Here is a 19,773-nt window from a genome sequence, read left to right as displayed (position 1 = left end):
GTCTGAATGAACTTCTGGACTCTCCAGTTTCTTCATCACTCTGCGCTGAGCCAGGCTGGAGGACTGAACAGGCTCCAGGACCGGAGCAGGAGCACAGCGCCTCAGAGCAGCATAGGTGGCTGACAGAGCACCCTGGTGGAATGAAAGAGAAACTACATTATTCATATTCCAACAACTCTAAGTAGCAGACAGTGTCACATAATGGACTTTCAGAGAAACACTACAGTATTTTACATTCCATTGATGCCAACATGAACTCTGCTTGGAACCTAAATACAGCCTGACAGATTCTTTCAAGCAGGGTGAGAGGAAAACATCGAAACACTCAAAACTGTTTTTACAAGATGTGCATTGACCACTTAAGCTTTTATTTAGTTATAATCTGGATAAAACATGCAGTCTGAGAAATTCATACTGGGTCTAGTGATACACACAATCCATACAATAAACAATATGGGATGTAGGTACACTGATCTGGCATAACATTATGACCACCTGTACCATCTGTATGCACTTCAAGGCAACACTTATGTCTTAACATTTGTGTTAAGTCCCAATATTCTGACCCTCTCATGTATGTCAATGGGCAGGACAAAAATATAGACACCTCTGAATATAATGTAGTCCAGTATAACACCACCTTTATTATGACGTCAATAATAAAAGAAAAGTCACTTTCGGCTTTTCCCTTTTAGGGGTCGGACTCGCATGTTGACATATGGCACGTGTTTTACGCCGGATGCCCTTCCTGACTGTTAGGTAATTTCTTAGTCAGATAGATATTTAGAGATTTGCTGTCTAGAAATGTTTAGTGTAGCCAGGATGTCTAGCTCAGGCTGCAAATTGTTCTTAGATACACACCACTAATCAACAGCCACACACCTTGACTTTCCTCATGTTTTGACTATTGTTATGGTCAGCTGCAAGCTGGCATATCAGGTGACGTCACGGTTTGACGTGCCTGGGTAGAATGGGCTATCCCAACCAAGTGATTAATATTGTATAGGTTTTTGGGTTCAGGGTCTTTCATCTCCATGCTGCCTGCGCGCAGGTTTGGTGGTGGGAGAGATCTGGACGTGTAATGTTAATTTTGCCTGTGATCCTCTGAATAAACCAGCACGGTTATTTTTTATATAATCCAAGTGGTCTACTTCGTCTTTGTGAGTTCCTGGTTTGAAAGAGCCGGAAGAGGCTTAACAACAGAAATTGAGCCTATAGGACACAACACTGATTTGAACCCGGGCCACAGCGGTGAGAGCGCTGCACCTTAACCACAAGCCTACCAGGGATGGCTAACTATGACCTCAATAATGAACATATAATTGAATTTATACATTTGACAATTTCACCAAAAACAAACATTTAGAGCTTCATAAATACAAATGTTAAGGCAGAAGTGTTGCATTGAAGTACATACAGATGGTACAGGTGGTCATAATGTTATGCCTGATCTGTGTTTAATCATTGCAACAATTAAATATAATAGAGAATATACAGTATTTTAAAACAACCTTCAGGCTGCTTTCTAGTTTTAAAATGTTTTCATTTCAACAAACAGCTATTTTACAAATATAGCAAAGTTTGTGACCTTTAGGCAGCAGTCGTTTTTCAGCTCAGCTACAGTTTACTGAAGCACGTGAAGTGAAGCAACAAAGCCTTTACCTTTTAGCTTAAAAGTAAAACAGCTGCTGTTTTATTTTCAGAAGAAATTTAATTAAGTCCTAATTCAAGTTTAAGTCCACAAAATTCAGATTGATATATCAGTTATCTTTGGATCTGCATTAATAAAACAGGAATACAGAGATTAATATGTTTATCTCTGTAGTAATCTGCACCCACACACACACACACACACACTCAATGGCTCTGACCTTGACAGTGACTGCATCTTGTCTGGTGAGAGCTCTGTCAGAGAGCTGGTCTCTCTCTACAATCCAGGGGTGACGAAGAACCTAAAGAGCATCACAGCAAAAGGGATTTCCTTATGTACTGTTTCAACAACTGACCCAGACCGTGATATAAAGTACAAACAATACAGCATAGCTAACATAATATAGTGTTAACTTCAACTCAAAGGGTTAGAGAACATTTGAAATAAGGGGAAAGTATTATGTTTAATCTGCACCAAGTAATTTCTTCAACTCTTGAATTAAATAATATATTTAATAAGGCTTCCTGTTAACTTTCTGTAACTTGTAAATGGTCAATAAGACCTGTAGCCTAATAAAGCATACCAAAGTCATTTAAGGGCTGACCATACCTGTGGAGCAGTCAGGCGCTGGTGAGGATCCACATGGAGCATTTTGCTCACAATATCCTGTCAATTATACACAGGTGATATTAGTATATTTAGACAGTAGCAAGATGTTGGCAACAAAACAATTTTACATGCATCTCTCTTAAGAATAAAATATTGAAATGCAACCTTGGCAGAATCAGTCACCAGGTCCCAGTTTCCTCCTGTGATCATCAATTTCCCACTGGCAATCTGAGCCAGAATTTCCTCTGCTGTGTCCTTGGGAGTGCTGGCAAATGGGCTGAAACTGGCCAATAAGAAGAAAAAAAAAAGCAATTCAAAGCTTGGGTGAATTAGAAGAATGGAATTTGTGAGACTCTGGAGAGCCTTCTCCACTCTATACACTGTAAATGGTGAGAAAAACATGATGAATTAAAACTGTAGACATATAATTTAGAGAATATAGAACACACTGTGGAACAGATGAAAACATATAGCCTTAGATTTACCAGGGGTAAAATACGTAGTCTCTCATTGTCTATGCTGTTATTTAGAACATGTCCAGCTTACAGAAGCAGAGGGAACCCTACATGCTGTTTACACTTTCATACTAGAAAGCTGAACTGTACAACGGCAGCCTGTCACTGCTCATAGTAAAAGCTTTTAAACAGACCCAGCTATCATGGTGTAGAGCAGGATCCCCAGGCTCCAGATGTCACAGGCTGCATCATAACCCTGCTTCCTCAGAACCTGCGCGCACACACACACACACAGTACTCATTTCAATACAACACATAGATGAATGTGATTTCACAGGTTAATTCTTATAAAATGTATTTCTGATAGAATGTGTGCTGGTGAGATATTAAAGATCTGTTAAATTTGGTTATGATTCAGCTGATACCTCAGGAGCCATGAATGTCGCTGTGAAACAAGGGGTCATTAATAAGCCGTTTTCAGCTCTGAGCTGTTTGGCAGAACCAAAATCACAAATCCTGATGCATTCTGGGAGTCCACTGTCATCAGAATACCGAAGATTACTGGGTTTCAGGTCTCGATGGACAACCTGAAAAGGGGAAAGAATTATTTTCACACTATTGCCAAAACTTACACCATCAATCTTTTTACAGCTGTCTCTGTTCTATGGCTTTTATCACTATGTTGCACTGACTTTTCAGTCCGATCAGGATGCATTAAAGTAACATGTTTAGAGAAAAAATATTTAGCAGTTGATCAAATTACTACGTGGTCTTCATAGCCAGACACATACAGAACCATGGGAAAGTCTTAGGCTACCATTAGAGTTATTGTTTTAGCAGTGTTACAGTGCCATCAATCAGTCCAAATTTATTTGTATAGCACTTTAAAAACAACGTCTGGTCAACCAAAGTTCTTTACACGCCAATGCAATGCCGGCAATACAATGGCTATAAAAATGTATTTATCAGAATACAACTGATAATGTATATAGGAAGTATGTACACAGTATAAAAAGTGTCAGAAAAAAGTCAGAAAGCAAACTCAGGATGTGGTATTCAAGATGTTCTAATGAAATATGAATGATTTGGAGAGGTCAAGGACAAAAAAAACAAATGGAAGACCAAGAAAACTGTTAAAATCTGATAAGTTTCTTAGGAAGAAATGGCTGAGATGCGCAAAAGCTCGCAAAGATTGGAGTGAAGATCAGTGGAAAAGAGGATCATGGAGTGATGAATCGAAGCTTGAAATGTCCAATCATCAACCTTATGTGAGAAGAAGAGCTGGAGAGAGGAGGAAGAATAAGCTCCCTTACAGCCTTCAGTGAAACATGGTGGAGGGTCTGTCGTAGTTTCAAGACAAGTCTCCCCAAAAGAATTCAAGCTGTGCTAAGTGTAACAGGAGGTCACATTAAATGCAGACTTTGGACTGGAGAAGCCATTTTGTTCTGAAAATGTTTTGTCAATATTGTGTACATATTCCACCTTTTTCTGGTTATCTTAATAAAAAGACAAATATAATTTATCATTACAACCTTGCCAAAATAGCTAAACTAATGGTGGCCTAAGACTTTTGCACAGTTCTGTACATAGTGTATATTCCAGGCCACCATAATGTAATAATAGGTTTTTTTTTTTCATGTTTTTGTTCTGTCCCTCCATCTTACCCCCTGTGAGTGTAAATATTCCACAGTCTTGGTCAGTGTGCAGATGATGTCTGATGCATCTCGCTCTGTAAAATTTGGCACCGACAGAGCTCTGTTCAGCAGCTCGTCTCCTCTCAGTAGATCCTGAACCAGGAACACATGCTGGCTGTCATCAAACACCTAATGGGGAAAGCAACCGGTACACAGCAGATTATGACACAGACGCACTTGGCTTATTAAAAACTGTTACTTTCTTCTTGTCACTTCATGTTGTTTATACTTACATCCTTCAGGGTAATGATATTTGGATGCTGCCCATATCTCAGTAGGATCTCAATCTCTTCTGATGGATCTTTCTTTGTTTTGTCAATAATCTGGCAAAAACAGAAGCACAGGAAATGTTGTAAAAGATTTCAGCTTGTAAATATGTCCGTGCTAATATATACATGACCAGATGCAACATTTATTCAGTATATGGAGTGTTGGGAGTATGTGATTATTACATTTTGTTAAGTGCCTGATAGATTACATGTAGTGCCAGCAATCGATTAAAAAAATTTAATCCAATTTAATCACATTACTCTCCGTAGTTAACTCATGATTAATCACACATAAAAAAAATCTGTTCTAAACAGTAATATAAAGTAGCAAAGTACATTTGCTCAAGTACTGTACTTAAGTACAATTTTGAGTATTTTCATTTTCTGTTCATACTGAGTTCACTATGTTTTAGGGGCAAATATCGGGCTTTTTACTCCACTACATTTATTTTATAACTAGTTCCTAGTTACTTTTCAGAACCAGATTAATACAAAAAAATACCATATGATTATAAGACTCATTGATCTACAGTGGAAAATTCACAAGCCACCCATGTTGAAACAAAAAGTTTAGAGAACATCTGTACGTGTCGTGTTTAAGGGTCCACTACCTTCACCGAATACTCCACAGCAGTAACTCTGTGAAGGCACCTTCTCCAGATGGAGGTCGCTGTCTGTGCCACTTCTCCCTTCAGCTCATAAACATCACTGAAGACCACATCCCCACGGAGGCGCTGCAGGGAACACACACACACACACACACACACACACACATCCTGTTTTTACCATTACATTTTGCATACATGTTGGAGTATTTTAGTTAGTAATTGCTCCATCAGCCAGTCCCTGCATTAATACAGTAGCTGACAGGGATTTATTAGAATTAGATGTGGAGCAAGACATTCATTATTTCCTTAAAAGGTATATACCTGGGCTATTGGGTTGATATTGTTCACCTCCTGGCGGGAAGGCGCTACTGTAGCAACACTGGGCTCCTGGTTTTGATTAGTTGCAACAAAACTGAAACCACGGAACAACTGGTGTGTGTTCGCGCTGGGAGGGATACCAGGGGAATCTGGGTAAGCAAAGACACAAACATTAACGCAATACCTCGCTATGATTTCTATGGTCTGAAAACTTCTTGTTTAAAGGATCCATTTTTTTCTTGGTGTATTAATACATACAACATGCATGGATATGTATGTTTTACTTACCAGTTGGTGTTCTGGATGTGAACTCAGGGTCAAAATGAAAAGTGTCTTCAGGTCTTCCAACAGTTGGTTTGAAAGGAGGCCTCACTTCCTTCCTGTACAACTTCTACAGAAAACAACAGTGACCAGCGTAAGCACTGCTGTCATCAGAAAAAGCTGGAACGTCATGTAGAATGTATGATTATAGTTGTATTTAGTTAAAGGAGTTATGTCAACAAAACATTGCTTTCTTTTCATTAAATTACTGTTTTGGGTGTCACTGTAAATAGGGGTTATGTTCCCTGACAGTTATGAAGTGCTCATGTCTCAGATCAAACTAATCCAACAGCAGGTTTAGTGCAAGAAAAAAAAAACTAAGTCGGCAATTTCACAGCCTAATCTTAAAATTTAATTACGTGGCGCAAGAAAACAATACAAGCGCATAAAATAAACACAAGAGAATAAAATGAAAGATGTCAGTATCAGAACTAGACTGAAAAATAATGTTTGGCCTGAACACATTTATAGTTTCATACCAGAGCAGACAGTACTTAGGTGTATTACCAAATATGGCCTGCAGGTGTCACCTTTGTCATGTCAGTCGTTGCCTCCTGTGAACAACCTGGCAGAATTTCTTTGAGTAGTAAACACGTCAAGTAACTGTAACAGAGGACTCCAGCACGGGAAACCGATATTTACAGTGAGACCAGTCATGTTATCAGTTGCAAATGCCATTTATTTTTCACTGAAATTCATTGTGAGCTGCTGAGAAGGCGATGATGCAGTTTTTCACCTTTCTGAGTAAAGACGAATGAAAGATGGGATGATCATGGAGGGAAAAGATAAGACTCTGATGGACGACAGAGAATCATTCTGCCTCATACAGCACAGTGATTTAATTGGCATAGTGTGGAGGAGAATGTAAGCCTCTTATTCATAGCTTGACTCATAAAGCCAGCAACAGCATCTGCAAATGGGAAAATGTGTTTGGCAGGAAGTGAGTAGGTAATAAAGTAGAGAGGAGTGCAGGGTGAGGGCAGAGATTAGTGGACATGTAAAGCAGATAAGAGTGGATTTTGTTGGAAATGAGCACATCTTTACTCAACAGCAGATAAGCAATAGTCAATAGCCTTCCTAACATCTTGGATAAAAATAGGCTGGTGTTTTTCAGTTTTGCTGAGATTTTTGGATAGATTTCCGAAGACCAAAGTGAAGCTCTCTAATGATGTACTACTGTTATTGTGATAATGATCATTAAAAACTGCAAGTACCCAGGATATACAGTAGTTACATTGGTTCTTGGCTTTTCACCAGTGTAAAATTGTTAAATTACTTTTAACAGCTGTTGTTACAGTATGAAGTAGAAGCCTTCTGAAGCATGAATGCTACTCACATGTAGCCCAGGGGCTCCAAGAATAGCTTTGAAACAAATAGCGTTTCAGAGCATGACTCACTGACATTTAAACAGGAGCTCTGAGTGCTTACAGCTGAAAGAATGATCCTTTTTAACATGACCAAGGAGTGGATGTCAAGGTTAGATTATGATAGCATAGATAATGTGTATGCATATGCACCAACACTCTGTGCGAAAGGCTGTTTTCTTTAAGAGGATTAGCTGTAATACTGTAAAGTTGGAAAAGATAGGCAGAAAGGGAAATTAAGGAGTTTTCACAATATAATTTATGCTAAGGATGTTTAGTGATTCACGACTGTGGGCATCTCTTGAGGAAGTGAATGAACAGCCATAGGGTTTTGATATAATTGAACAAGAACTATAGTCACGGCAATCTGATCCAGATGTTGTTCTTAGAAAAAATGCTTTAAAACTTATCCCAGGCCACTAATCTGAATCATGCATTCCAGAAATCTGTACATTTATAACACGTAAAAAAAAGGCTGTATTTTTTTAAAGAAATGTCTTTGGGGAAAAAAGATTTCTCACCTTTATATGATGCAACAGTAAATGTAAAACTTATGTAACAGTGTGTGCGCAACCAGGTGTAGAACTAGATGGAGCTGTTGGTATTCACTCCCAAAGCTTTTCCATAGCTGTAGCTGATGCCTGGATACAATACAGGGCTCACTGTGTCTGGGAATGTTAACAAGGCAACTCCTTTTCACTTCTGGCTGTACTCACATTTTTCAGTATACTATATATAGCACGTTTATAAGGCCAATGAGGATAAGAGAAGTCATTTTCTATATTAACAGAGACTAAAACCAAGAGTGAGTTGCCTCTGCTCACTGTTAATGTCTGTTAAACTGTCAGTCCTGGATCGTCTTATTCATCGGTGTCATAGACATTTATTGTTCAAAAATGATTAAAACACACTGCAGCACTGATTGACATGTTTCCTCGTCACCAGAAACACCATATTTTTTAAAAATGGTTTCCCAAAGGCTCTGAACAGCCGTAACTTTTTACAGGGTCTGAAGTAAGCAGGAGTCAAGGGCCTGTGCATGATCTCTCTGGGTACTGTTTACAAACAGTGTTTCGGAATGAGGAAAGGTCACCCTGTGCAGCGGTTTGTTTGCCAGATGACTTTTAAATTGTTTTTGAACAACAACGGAGGTTTGTGGCACAGATGAATAAGATAAATCCAGGATTGACAGATTGACACTGAGTAGAGGCAGTTCATTGTTGGTTTTAATCTCTGAATGGGAGTGCTGAAAATAGTTTTATAGAAAATGACCCGCCTTACCCTTTAACACTACCCTGGTAAATGGAGAGCGAAAAAATGAAACAGAAAAAAAAAACATTGCACAGGCCAGCTTAAAATGCTGACTACCTAATATTTTTCACAAATTATACTTACATTCCAGTCTATCGATGCAAAGAAGCGGTGTCTTTTTATTTCTTCCACTCCTTCTGGTCCTGCACCTATCAGTCACACACACACACACATTCACAGAAAAAAAAAACAAAGAGCATGAATACAGTGAGTCACTTTTTATTGACATTATTAGCTGTAGAAGCTGTGAGACTCATGCTTATTTTTGATTTGTAGAACATTATTTCACCACATCAGGGTGATGTTGTAATAGTACTACCTCCAAGTGTCTCATGTTAACTGACTCAACTGTTTTCCAAAGAGTTCAAAATGTCTTTTCAAGTTGCTGCCATCATCTGCTGCCATTACTCTGAAAACATATCCGCAATTTCCAAGGTTAGTACCTAGTCGATTAGCAGGGTTCCTCTTGAAAAGTGCTCTTAATAAACTCTGTACTTCAGGACTGAGGAACTGTGGCATTCCCAGCTTAGCCCTGTAAAATGAGACAGGAAACAAGTTTATGTGCGTGCACTTGTTTGATAATGCTGCAATGTGTCAACACTGGTTTTAGTATTTGGATCGGTTTAACTTTACAGTATTATCCTGTTTATTCAGGGTCAGTGACAGATTGAGGCTGGTCATTAAAGGCTTATCTTGAGAGAAGCATAACAGAGATGAGACAGATCACAGAAATGTGGTTGCAAAGAGGAAGCTGATCAGAAAATCTGAGGGAAGAATTTGACCAAAATGCAGTAACATCCTGTGCATAAAGAAAACCACAATTAAATCACACAGAAACTAAGAACAAGACACTAATAATGCTGAACGATGAAAAGACAAACATTGTTAAATATTTGGCCAGACAGTAAATGTTGGTCATAAATAAAAGGCTGTAAGAATAGCAACAATAAATGATCAGTTTGAATTGTTCTTACTTTAGAATAAGTGCCATTGTTTCCTTCCGATCTTTCCCTTGGAACGGTAATGATCCTGTTAACATCTCAAACTGGAAAAGAGATGACATCTACTGTCAAACTGACTTCTGCTGCATATGAACAAGACCTTTGACTTGGTAATGGTGACATCATAAACAAATGTAAAAGCAATGCCTTGGTAAAAGGGATGAGTGACACCTTCCCCTGATGCCCTGATGTAGCTGCCAGCTGTTGGTAAATGTTAACCTCCTTTTCAGTATTAGCAAAATAAGCCACCAGACTAACAAAACAAGCAGATGTATGAAAGTGATGGGACTTAATCTGCCACATATTACTCAGCTTTACTAGCAGAAGAAAGCCAAAATTAAGAAATCACTACCCAGGCACATTATCACATTATGAGCCCTTGGCTCAAAAGATGCTGTATAGTAAATTCATGCCTGCTGTATCTGGCAGAATGATCAGACAAAACATGCAAGTCAGTAAGCAAAGTGAGGATATACTCAGAGGAAAGAGCACATGTGCATATAAAAATTGCAAATACATAGGCTATCAAAATAAAAGCTAGCTTTATGTTTAATCAGTCCTTACCATAAGAACACCAAATGACCACCAGTCAGCACTCTGTGTATGCCCTCTCCTGTTTACAACCTCTGGAGCCATGTACTCTATTGTTCCACAGAAGGAATATGCCCTTTTGTCATGGTCGATGGCCTCCTTACTCAATCCAAAGTCTGAGCAGAGAGAGAGAAGTGGGGAATAAGGTCAAAAGAAAGATGGATGAAGACAAACAAATCTGTAGCTGGATGCACTGACCAGTTATCTTGATATGTCCTTCTTCATCCAGAAGAATACTGTTGGGGAAAATGAATATTAAAATTGTTTTGTAAAACAAGTGAATACAAAAAAGGAGCCTTTAGGAGACATTACTTTTCAGGCTTGAGGTCCCTGTAGATGATCCCCAGACTGTGTAGATGGTCCAAGGCCAGGGCCAGCTCTGCAAGGTAAAACTTCACATCCTCTTCTGTAAACATTACCTAGAATAAACAAACACTTGGATGAGAAGTGATATAACACTAAAGCAAGTGAAGTGGTCGTCCAACATCAGGACTGTCACCAAGAAGGCACAGCAGAGGATGAACTTCCTGCTCCTGCTCAGGAAGTTCATCCTGCCCCAGGAGCTGCTGATACAGTTCTACAGAGGAATCGTTGAGTCTGTTCTCTGCTCTTCCATCACTGTCTGGTTTGGCTCAGCAACCAAAGAGGACAGGAACAGACTCCAGTGGACAGTCAGGACTGCAGAGAGAATCGGTGTCAGGCTGATCTACATAGAGGACCTGTACACCTCATGTGTCAAAAGGAGGGCAGAGAAGATCTCTGCAGACCCCTCAAACCCTGGACATAAACTCTTTCAACTCAGTTGGTCAGTTAATACCTTTGTTCTTTTATCAGTTTAGAAAAGAATGTTTTCTCCAGGAGGCTGGGGAAGCAGCAGTACAACAGACACTAATGGCTTTGCTCTGCTGCAAAAACAGATTGGTTAAGACTTCCTGATGGGAAAAAAACTGCACTTATCTACCCTTATACAGCAAAACACCTGAGTAACACTGTGTGGTCTCTGTTACTTTAATGCTTATACACTAACTTGTTAGTAAACAGAAACGAGGGTCACATCCACACAGCGCTGACAAGAAGAGTGATGGCAGATACTCTATATTCACTCCTGGTGATTCTGATTCCTAGGACCCTGACCTCCTTCTTAGTGGAGATGGAGAAAAATCTTGGGAGGGTATTAGCAGCAAACCTACCTCCTTTGACAGACGAGTGAAAAGGTCTCCTCCTCGGAGGAAGTCTAGGATCAGATAGAGCTTTCCTTCTGTCTGGAAGGCTACACACACAAATACAGAAGTTATACAACACATACTAGCCTGAGGCTTTATCCAGGGCTGGATCTAGAAAACTTTGGATGGTGTGGCCAGGCTGGGGCACAGACTCAGAGAGGGATGGCACATTTGAAATACATGTAAAACATAAATTCTACCCTTAGTTCTATGAAATAATAAACCATACATTTTTAAGTATAACATTTTTGTGTAAAAATGAGATGCACATAGTAGTGCTTTCTTTAGCTGGTGCCAGACCTGGCTCCACCATGGCTTCATTGCTGTATTGTATTCTACTATTTTGAGGATGTATTTAAAGTAGAAAAGGTGTATACTGTTCATATCCAACCTCAGCAGGACATAGGGTTGGTACAAAATGAGCATCATCAGAATTTAGTGCATTCAGTTTCAGTTTGCAGACTTTGTTTTATATATCCAATCTATTCAAATCATTACTGTTCCTAACATATTTTATGTAAAACAGCTCACAGCAGCTAATGATCCAGGTCAACGGCTCTAAATGCTCAGGTGAGTCACCCAGTGGCCGACAGACGCCAGATAGCAAAGTTAATGGAGTCAGAGGGTTACTAGAAATACGTGACATTTGCTCAGCTCTCACCCAACTCCAAACACTGATGTTTGTTATGAAATGAAATAACATTCAGCTTCTACATTTAACATATTTCTTAACAGACTTCCCTTAAAAACATAGTTCCAAGTTCTGTATAAAGTTACAAACTTCAGCCTCTTTTGTGCTTTTCTCTTGTCAAAAAAGAAGATGGGGTTTGTTACATATGAGGGATACACTATGAGTCCAGTGAGACATATATTCAAACCAGCACCTAAACACAGACCATTGGACAGTCAGACTTACCATAATGCAGTTTAACTATAAATGGATGGTTCACTTCTGCTAGAATGTCTCTTTCCATCTTAGAGCGCACACGATCCCGAACTGAAAGCGAGAGAGAGGAAAGACCTATCTGTATAACACTGTTTAATCTACATGTGGATAAGTCTAAATGATTTATGCAAGACGAAACTGGATCTACTTAAATGACAAATGTAACCTAAATTAGACCCCTCCCACAGTGTGGCTGGTTTATAGTGCAGTGGAAATTACAGGTAACAGTGTTATTACAGCATCTGTCTCCTTGACAGGATGAGACCATAACTATTTAAATTCCAGAGGTGCAGCTTAAGAGGATTTAGGCTTATGCAAAGACACTGAATCTGAAGAATGAGATCTCTTCCAGCTTTAACAGTACATCCTTGTTTAAAATAATCCCATTTGACATAAATCAATTTATCTGACTCAAAAGTACAAACTAACCTCTTTTACCCAAAATCCTCATTACTCCGAGAACTCTGGCATTCAAATATCTCTTATCATTCCTGCACAAAACCAATGACAGCCTTAACAAATTAGCACTGAGAGGTCGTTCTTACAGCACAATGCCGCTCAATATTCAGTTTTTATTGCAGATGCTAAAAGCATCCCAAGACATAAACATATTAGTAGTGATATTGCATCTCACATTTCAGCTTTTCAGTTTTACCTTTTAATGTGGCTTTCTTCAGGACCTTCATGGCATACAGTTGTCCTCTATCCACTCCTCTGATCTTCCTCACCAGAAACACCTAAGAAGTCATCCATCACTGTCATCAGCAGCTCTTCTGAGAGACTGGTTTTTACTATCAGATTGTAATGATTTCAAAATGCCCTTATAGTAGCAACATTAGTTAAAAATTAAAACACAAGTAGTGGGTATATTAAAATGCACATCATTCGGTTGCTGCTAACAGAAGAAACAATTTCAGTAACACACTTTAATACACTACAGGACCTTTATGTAAGACCATGCCCACCCGCTGAAGCTGCAGCCATCTGCAGTTTATAGGCTACAAAGCTTTGTTAAGTACCAGCTACCACAACATTTCATAAAAGATTCCCAGAAATGTTGTTTCACTGTCAGAAACAACAGTTATGATTTACACACGGCTGCCAAATAGTAATTAAGTATGTGTATGCCATCCAGGCCACACTGACTTCACAGCCTGAGCTTATTTGCCTGCCTGTGGCCTTGGTTAATGAACGTGTCCGCCAACATCTGCTGTGGTCTCACATTTGCCTCATGCACACTTCTAATCTACAATATTTCTATAAATTCAGTGGGCCTTTACTAATTCAACTAATCTTGGTGATCTGTGGCATGAAGCACGTCCTGTACTGCTAATCTAGAAATAATTGAAAGTGGATGGCTTATAATACTGTAACAAATCAAAATGTGAACTTAGCACAGTTAGTTTTTGTGCTGAAAATACAGACAAATTATCTGGGCAAAAGTAAGTAGACTTTGTGCACTTTTGGACTGGGGCTGTTTTCCACAATTAAGGCTAGATCTCTTGGTTAAGGGAACCCCTAATGCTACAGTATAACATATTTTAGACAACAAAGCCTGCAATGGACTGGCGACCTGTCCAGGGTGTACCCCGCCTCTCGCCCGCAGCTGGCTGGGATTGGCTCTAGCCCCTGGGACATAAGCGGTTTAGAAAATGGATTGATGGAGACAACAGAGCACTTCTTATTTTGTGGCTGCAGTCTGGGGACCACTCTTCCTTGTTTCTGCTGCACACATGCACAATGCACCATAAAGCCAAGGTTTTCCCAGTTCAGTGGCGACTGTCCCAAACAGAGTCAAACCAAAACCTCTGGGATAAATTACAATGCTGACTGTGAGCTAGGCCTTACTGACTGAATAACTCTAAGGTCAGAGCATCCTGATAAGATGGATTCATGTGTACACATGTCCCGGAGTTCTACAGAGAAATCATCGAGTCTGTTCTCTGCTCTTCCATCAAGGTCTGCTTTGGTTCAGCAACCGAGCAGGAGAGGAACAGACTTCAGCCTGCCCTCCATGGAGGACCTGTACACCTCACAAGTCAGAAAAAGGGCAGAAGATTTCCGCAGACCCCCTCACACCCTGGACATAAACTCTTTGAACTTCTCCCCTCTGGACGGCGCTACAGGTCACTGTACGCCAAGACAACCAGACACAAGTACAGTTTCTTCCCCTGGGCCATCACACTGATGAACACTTAATCCATGACTGGTTAATAGAACGACAACCCTCAGAGCACTACCTTGAAACTCCCTCATCCCCTTATCTGGGGTCAGGTCGCAGTGGCAGCAGATTCAACAAGGTAGTCCAAGACGTCCCTCTCCCCGGTGACATGTTCCAGCTCCTCTGGTGGGATTCTGGGGCGTTCCCAGGCTAGTTGAGATATATAATATTTCCCAGCGTGTTCTGGGTCTGCCCCAGGGTCTCCTATCAGTTGGACGTGCCCAGAAGACCTCCAAAGGCAGACACCCTGAAAACATCCTGACAAGATGCCTGAACCACCTCAACTGGCTCCTTTCAATATGAAGGAGCAGCGGCTCTACTCTGAGCCCCTCCCGGATGTCTGAACTCTAAGGCAAAGTCCGGCCACCCTACGAAGGTAACTTATTTCGGCCGCTTATATTCACAATCTTATTCTTTCAGTCACTACTCACAGCTCATGATCAATGAGGAGGGTTAGAGACTAGACTGACTGGTAAATTGAGAGCTTTGCCATGTCATACCATGTTTATTGCGTTATGGAAGAACCCTGTATATGCACATTGAGAGCCACTATAGCAAAGTCAAATTCCTGTGTGTTCAACACACCTGGCCAATAAAACTGATTCAGATTCTCTCAGCTGACTTTACAAGAGATGTGGTTTGAGAAGTGTGGGTCTCAGAGATTAAAGTTAAAGGGTATATCCTGTACCTTCCCATAGGAGCCCTGTCCCAGCACTTTAAGCAGCTGGAACTGAGACGGGTCTGCTTTTTCACAACCCTCCTTAACATGGTGGCTGATGTCAATCTCCTTCAGTATGCTGTCATCCTAAAGGAAAGAAGGTAACAATGTATATGTTATATACCAATTTAATATGAGGAAATAAAAAAACAGAGAGAAAAACTAAACAGATGGAAAAACATGAAGACAGAACACAATGGCAAGTGAAAAACTTTAAAGAATTAGTGGATCTACATGATAAAGACAGAAATAAACCACCCCACTCTCTGCACACACTAAGAGAGCCCTTATGTTATTTTTGAAAAGCTATGGGCTGAGGTCACTGGCAGTGATGCACAGTGTTAGCTGCCTTTTTGAGCCTATTCCTCGAAATGAATGATCAACTTGCAACCCGAGGCACAGCCTAGACCGCTCAGTGTGGCAACATACTGAAGCTATGTGAACCTGTCAGTGTCACTAAGAACTTTATTTTTCAATTTCAATCAGGTATAACATGTGAACAGCAGTTGGTAAACCTAGAAAGGTAATGGTTGTAAATTATATTTATTTTGGTAGCTTAATGCTGTTTATTACGTATGCTTCATCATTTTACAAGAAGTATGATTCTGCCTTCACTGAAAACTTTCAAAGGGGAGACATGGTTGAAAAATGGCAAAAACAGCAGTGAACTGGGAGTTAATGCAGCTGTCCTATTTACGTATAGGCACATAATTAAGATGTTTGTTGGACTGAATAAGCACATGGTAAAAAAAGGAATGGGGCCATTTTTCCAGTGAGAAGTGAAACAGAGTTTCATGTTCCAATTGTTTTTGTGCTTCTATGTTATGTATCATTAACACCTATTTTAGAGGACTACATATGGTTTCAAGTTATTCATGTTCAAAAGACACATTTTGACTTTTTATAGCACATATTAAAATGTATATTTCAAGCCACATAAATAAAGATTTATTTCTACAAGGTACTGACTGATGGATCTTCTACTGTGAATCATAGAATTGACTGTCAGACGTCTTAGGAGCAACCCCATCACCAGATAATGATCAGAGATCAATACTTCTTCTGAACTCAGACTCAGAGCCCATGTATAGCTAGAAATATCCAAACTTGCACTTCAAACTCTTTCTGCAAAGACAGCAAATTCTCTGATTCTTCTTTGACCACTGTAATGAAAGTGTTGAATCTGCATTAATAAAACAGCACATTTGCTTTCCTGTTACAGTCTGCCTTGACCAAAAGCATGTGGCAAGAGAAGTCATATGATCAAATTCAAAGTCAGCCTTTAAGATTTATTTTGATTGCAAGAATCAAATCTGCCAGTGGTGGGAGATACTTCCAGTTGTTCCCCTTGCCTCAGACTGACTCATCAACAAAATGACCTTTCTTATAATCTAAGTAGTTCCATATTGGAAACAAGTGAGGTGATTTCACTGATGTTCTATTCACTATTCAATCATTTTCAGTTCTGCAGTGTAAATCCTAAAGTAAATGTAGAAGCAGTTGGATTCACACATTCATCCTTAGTGAAACGAGGAGGAAACCGACCTGACAGTTGACAGGACAGTACAGTATAGCAACAGTGCATATCCACATCCCACGTCACTGTCAGTATTAAAGGATTCCCTGTTACAATAGCTTTTACTCAGCTTTAACAAGTTTTCATGTGCAAAATGATATACTTCTAACTGGAGGCTATGTTGAACTCTATCAAATCAAATCAAATTTTATTTGTATAGCGCCAAATCACAACAAAAGTCATCTCAGGACACTTTACAAAGTAAGGTCTAGACCTTACTGTTATCAATATTATTACATAGGGAAAACCCAGTGGGGGACGGGGAGAGAGGAGAGACAAAAGAAAAGAAAAGCAACAAGACACAACAAACACAACAACAAAAAAAATCATAAAACTGGGCAGGTTGATGTGGCTGGTGACTGCTCATTAGAAACATAGAGCTCCAGAGCCAGGGCAACCTGCAGAAAGGTACAGGGAGAGAGAGAGGACACACTACGGGAGAGAGGATACACACAGTTAGTGATGGGTAGTGGTGGGATATAGATGGATGGAGAGAGAGGAGAGGAGAGAGAGGAGAGCAGAGCAGAGCAGAGCAGAGCAGAGCAGGAGGGGAGGGGAAAGAAACTCAGAGCATCATGGGGCCCCCCAGCAGCCTAGGCCTATAGCAGCATAACTAAGGGAAGGCTCAGGGTCACCTGGTCCAGCCCTAACTATAAGCTTTATCAAAAAGGAACGTCTTAAGTCTAATCAATCTATCAAAATATAATAATTGCATTAAGCAAATTAGATAATACATTATGCATAAGGTTTATTATAGACAGCAGTATTTGGGCACAGAGTAAACATGAGATGCCTATAACCCTACTGGGGTTTGCACTTTGCAACTCAGTGTTTATGGTTTTCCTGCTGTGATGTCATTGCTTGGGGTGTGGCCCAAAGTGTAACCACTGGGCAGCTTCAGCCCACAGAGAGCCATGCAGGAGCAGTTTGCCTTAAATGATTAATTGCTACTTTATTATTTAAACAGGGCAGCAGGAGTGATGTCCAAACAGGTTCAAGGCATCACTGAAGATCAGCCATACAGGCAGAGAAGCACAAGCAGATGATGGTGGTGGTGGGGTCTATTTATATACCAAAAACAAAGGTAGAGGTGCTGCAAACAGCAGACTGCCTCTTTCTCTCTGGCTGATTTGTTTGGTCTATAAATAGACCACTGGTGTGGCCATCTACTGAATCAGCCTGTCTGGATCCATGTATCTATCAACCTGCCTGACACGCTGCTTTTTTGCCTGTTAGCGTTTCTGTCTGTCTGACTGGATTTCCACATAGCCTTCTCTCTATGTGTCGTCCCCCCCATCCGTTTTCTGGATTCTTTACAACAGCTGTGCCGATGCTGCAGTGACTCCTGAGCCACCCCACAACAAACATTATCACGCACCCATTCCCATGTGCACACAGACTCTTCACACATGCTCACGTGAGAAAGCTGCAGGTTTTGTTTATTTCTTAGGGCCTGGGCTTTTACAGCACACAAACACACATGGCGCAATCGATGCAACCACTTCCTTCAGCCCCCACAGGCCTACCTATCTGCCACTGACATAAGTTTGTACTTCTAAGCAAATGTCTTACTGACTAACCTCTAGTTGGCAGAATCCAGGGCTGTTCTTGTTCCTTGCCGCCTTGTTCTTCAGGTAGATAGAAAACCATCTCCGAACTGTGAATTTTCGCGTGCTGGTATCCATGGCAACGGGCAGACCTGCGCATCTATCCCATAATGATGAACATCTCCCCGAAGGGGGTCCTAAGGTAGAAATGCAGAAACAGAGCTTCAATTGGTTATCAGTTTGGCCCCTAGTTTCTCCATTGGCCCATCCTCAATGCAGTAGTAGCTTTTTAGTTTCCCCATCATTCACATTCGCCGCTCGTATCTCTGGTGGGCTTCGGTCTGTCGTGCTGCCCTCCCCTCAATGTCTCTCAGCTGCAGTAGACGCCAGTAAGCACGCAAGAGTTGTAACAGAGCCGTTAATCTACGCAGACAGACGGTCGGGGCAGCGGACGGGGCAGGTGCTGCCGGGTTTGGGATTGCCTTGTGTTTTGCAGCAGACTCGCTGCTGGAAGCTGCAGAGAGGTGAAGAACAAGTCTGTTCTGCTGAATCAGAAGAGAGATGTGAGAGCTGCTCCTTCACATCTCTGTCCCTGCATGTGTGCGTCCCTGCCCTGCTGCCTCCCACTCTCTGCAGAGCAAGGGATTGTCACCAGTCACATTGTGCGCCGGCGAGCTCCCGACCCCTCCCTCCCTCATTCTCCCCCTGTTCCTGCCCCTCACCTCCATCTCTGTTTCTCCCACCAGCATACAGCAACAGCTGGCAAGGTCACATGGTGTAACCCGGCTGTCTCTCTCGGTGTCCCTCTGCCCCTTTCCCTTCTCATTTGCTCCTGCATCACATCCAGTGACACACACAATGAAAATATGACAAAGATAAAAAAAAAAATACACAACAGTAGTTGGAAAATGCAATGGCCCATACTGTGACATTACATCAGAATTCAATGACACACCGAGGACACCAACCAATGCTACAGTCACCAATGGTGACAGAAACAATGGGCAGCAATCACAGAGCGCACAGCGTTAGTGTGTATGTGTGTGTGTGTGTGGAGGTATTTGGATCCGTCTCATCAGCAGCTTTGCAGAACTGCAGTGTTACATAACCGGAGGGAAGGAGAGAGGAAGAGAGAGACGGAGACATGTAGGGCGCGGTGGCGGGGCTGGCTGATGCTGTACCTGGCTCAGGTGTTCACGGGCGACTTGGGCTTTCAACCCGTAGAATACAGCGGGATCGTAGTTTCGGGGCTTTTTAGCACTACTGTAAATGCAATCAGATGCCTTTAGTTAATGAGCTGAGCCGAGCTGTGGGAGGAGACTCAGTATTATGGGCTGGATTGAGGCTCTG

At 41.0% G+C, this 19,773-nt stretch overlaps 1 protein-coding gene across 1 annotated transcript; it reads right to left on the bottom strand.

Annotated features, from left to right (window-relative positions):
• On the bottom strand, window positions 1-19,167 carry rps6ka2 (ribosomal protein S6 kinase, polypeptide 2; the record flags this gene model as incomplete). The annotated part of the gene is made up of 23 exons (XM_020615659.1): window positions 19,146-19,167; window positions 18,457-18,620; window positions 15,271-15,387; window positions 13,017-13,098; window positions 12,332-12,412; window positions 11,383-11,462; window positions 10,505-10,611; window positions 10,391-10,428; window positions 10,166-10,308; window positions 9,575-9,645; window positions 9,044-9,132; window positions 8,685-8,749; window positions 5,893-5,995; window positions 5,608-5,753; window positions 5,290-5,412; window positions 4,643-4,732; window positions 4,380-4,538; window positions 3,141-3,302; window positions 2,910-2,986; window positions 2,426-2,543; window positions 2,261-2,317; window positions 1,872-1,952; window positions 1-132 (listed from the first exon to the last, which is right to left on the bottom strand). Coding segments are annotated over exons 2-23 (2,226 nt in total), but the record flags the coding sequence as incomplete, so codon positions are not given.
• Between the last annotated feature and the right edge of the window lie 606 nt (window positions 19,168-19,773).

This window comes from Monopterus albus, unplaced genomic scaffold (assembly GCF_001952655.1).
Source record: "Monopterus albus unplaced genomic scaffold, M_albus_1.0 scaffold168.1, whole genome shotgun sequence".
Taxonomy (NCBI): domain Eukaryota; kingdom Metazoa; phylum Chordata; class Actinopteri; order Synbranchiformes; family Synbranchidae; genus Monopterus; species Monopterus albus.
The sequence above is the reverse complement of the archived record's forward strand: the minus strand, read 5'-3'. Positions and strand labels throughout refer to the sequence as shown.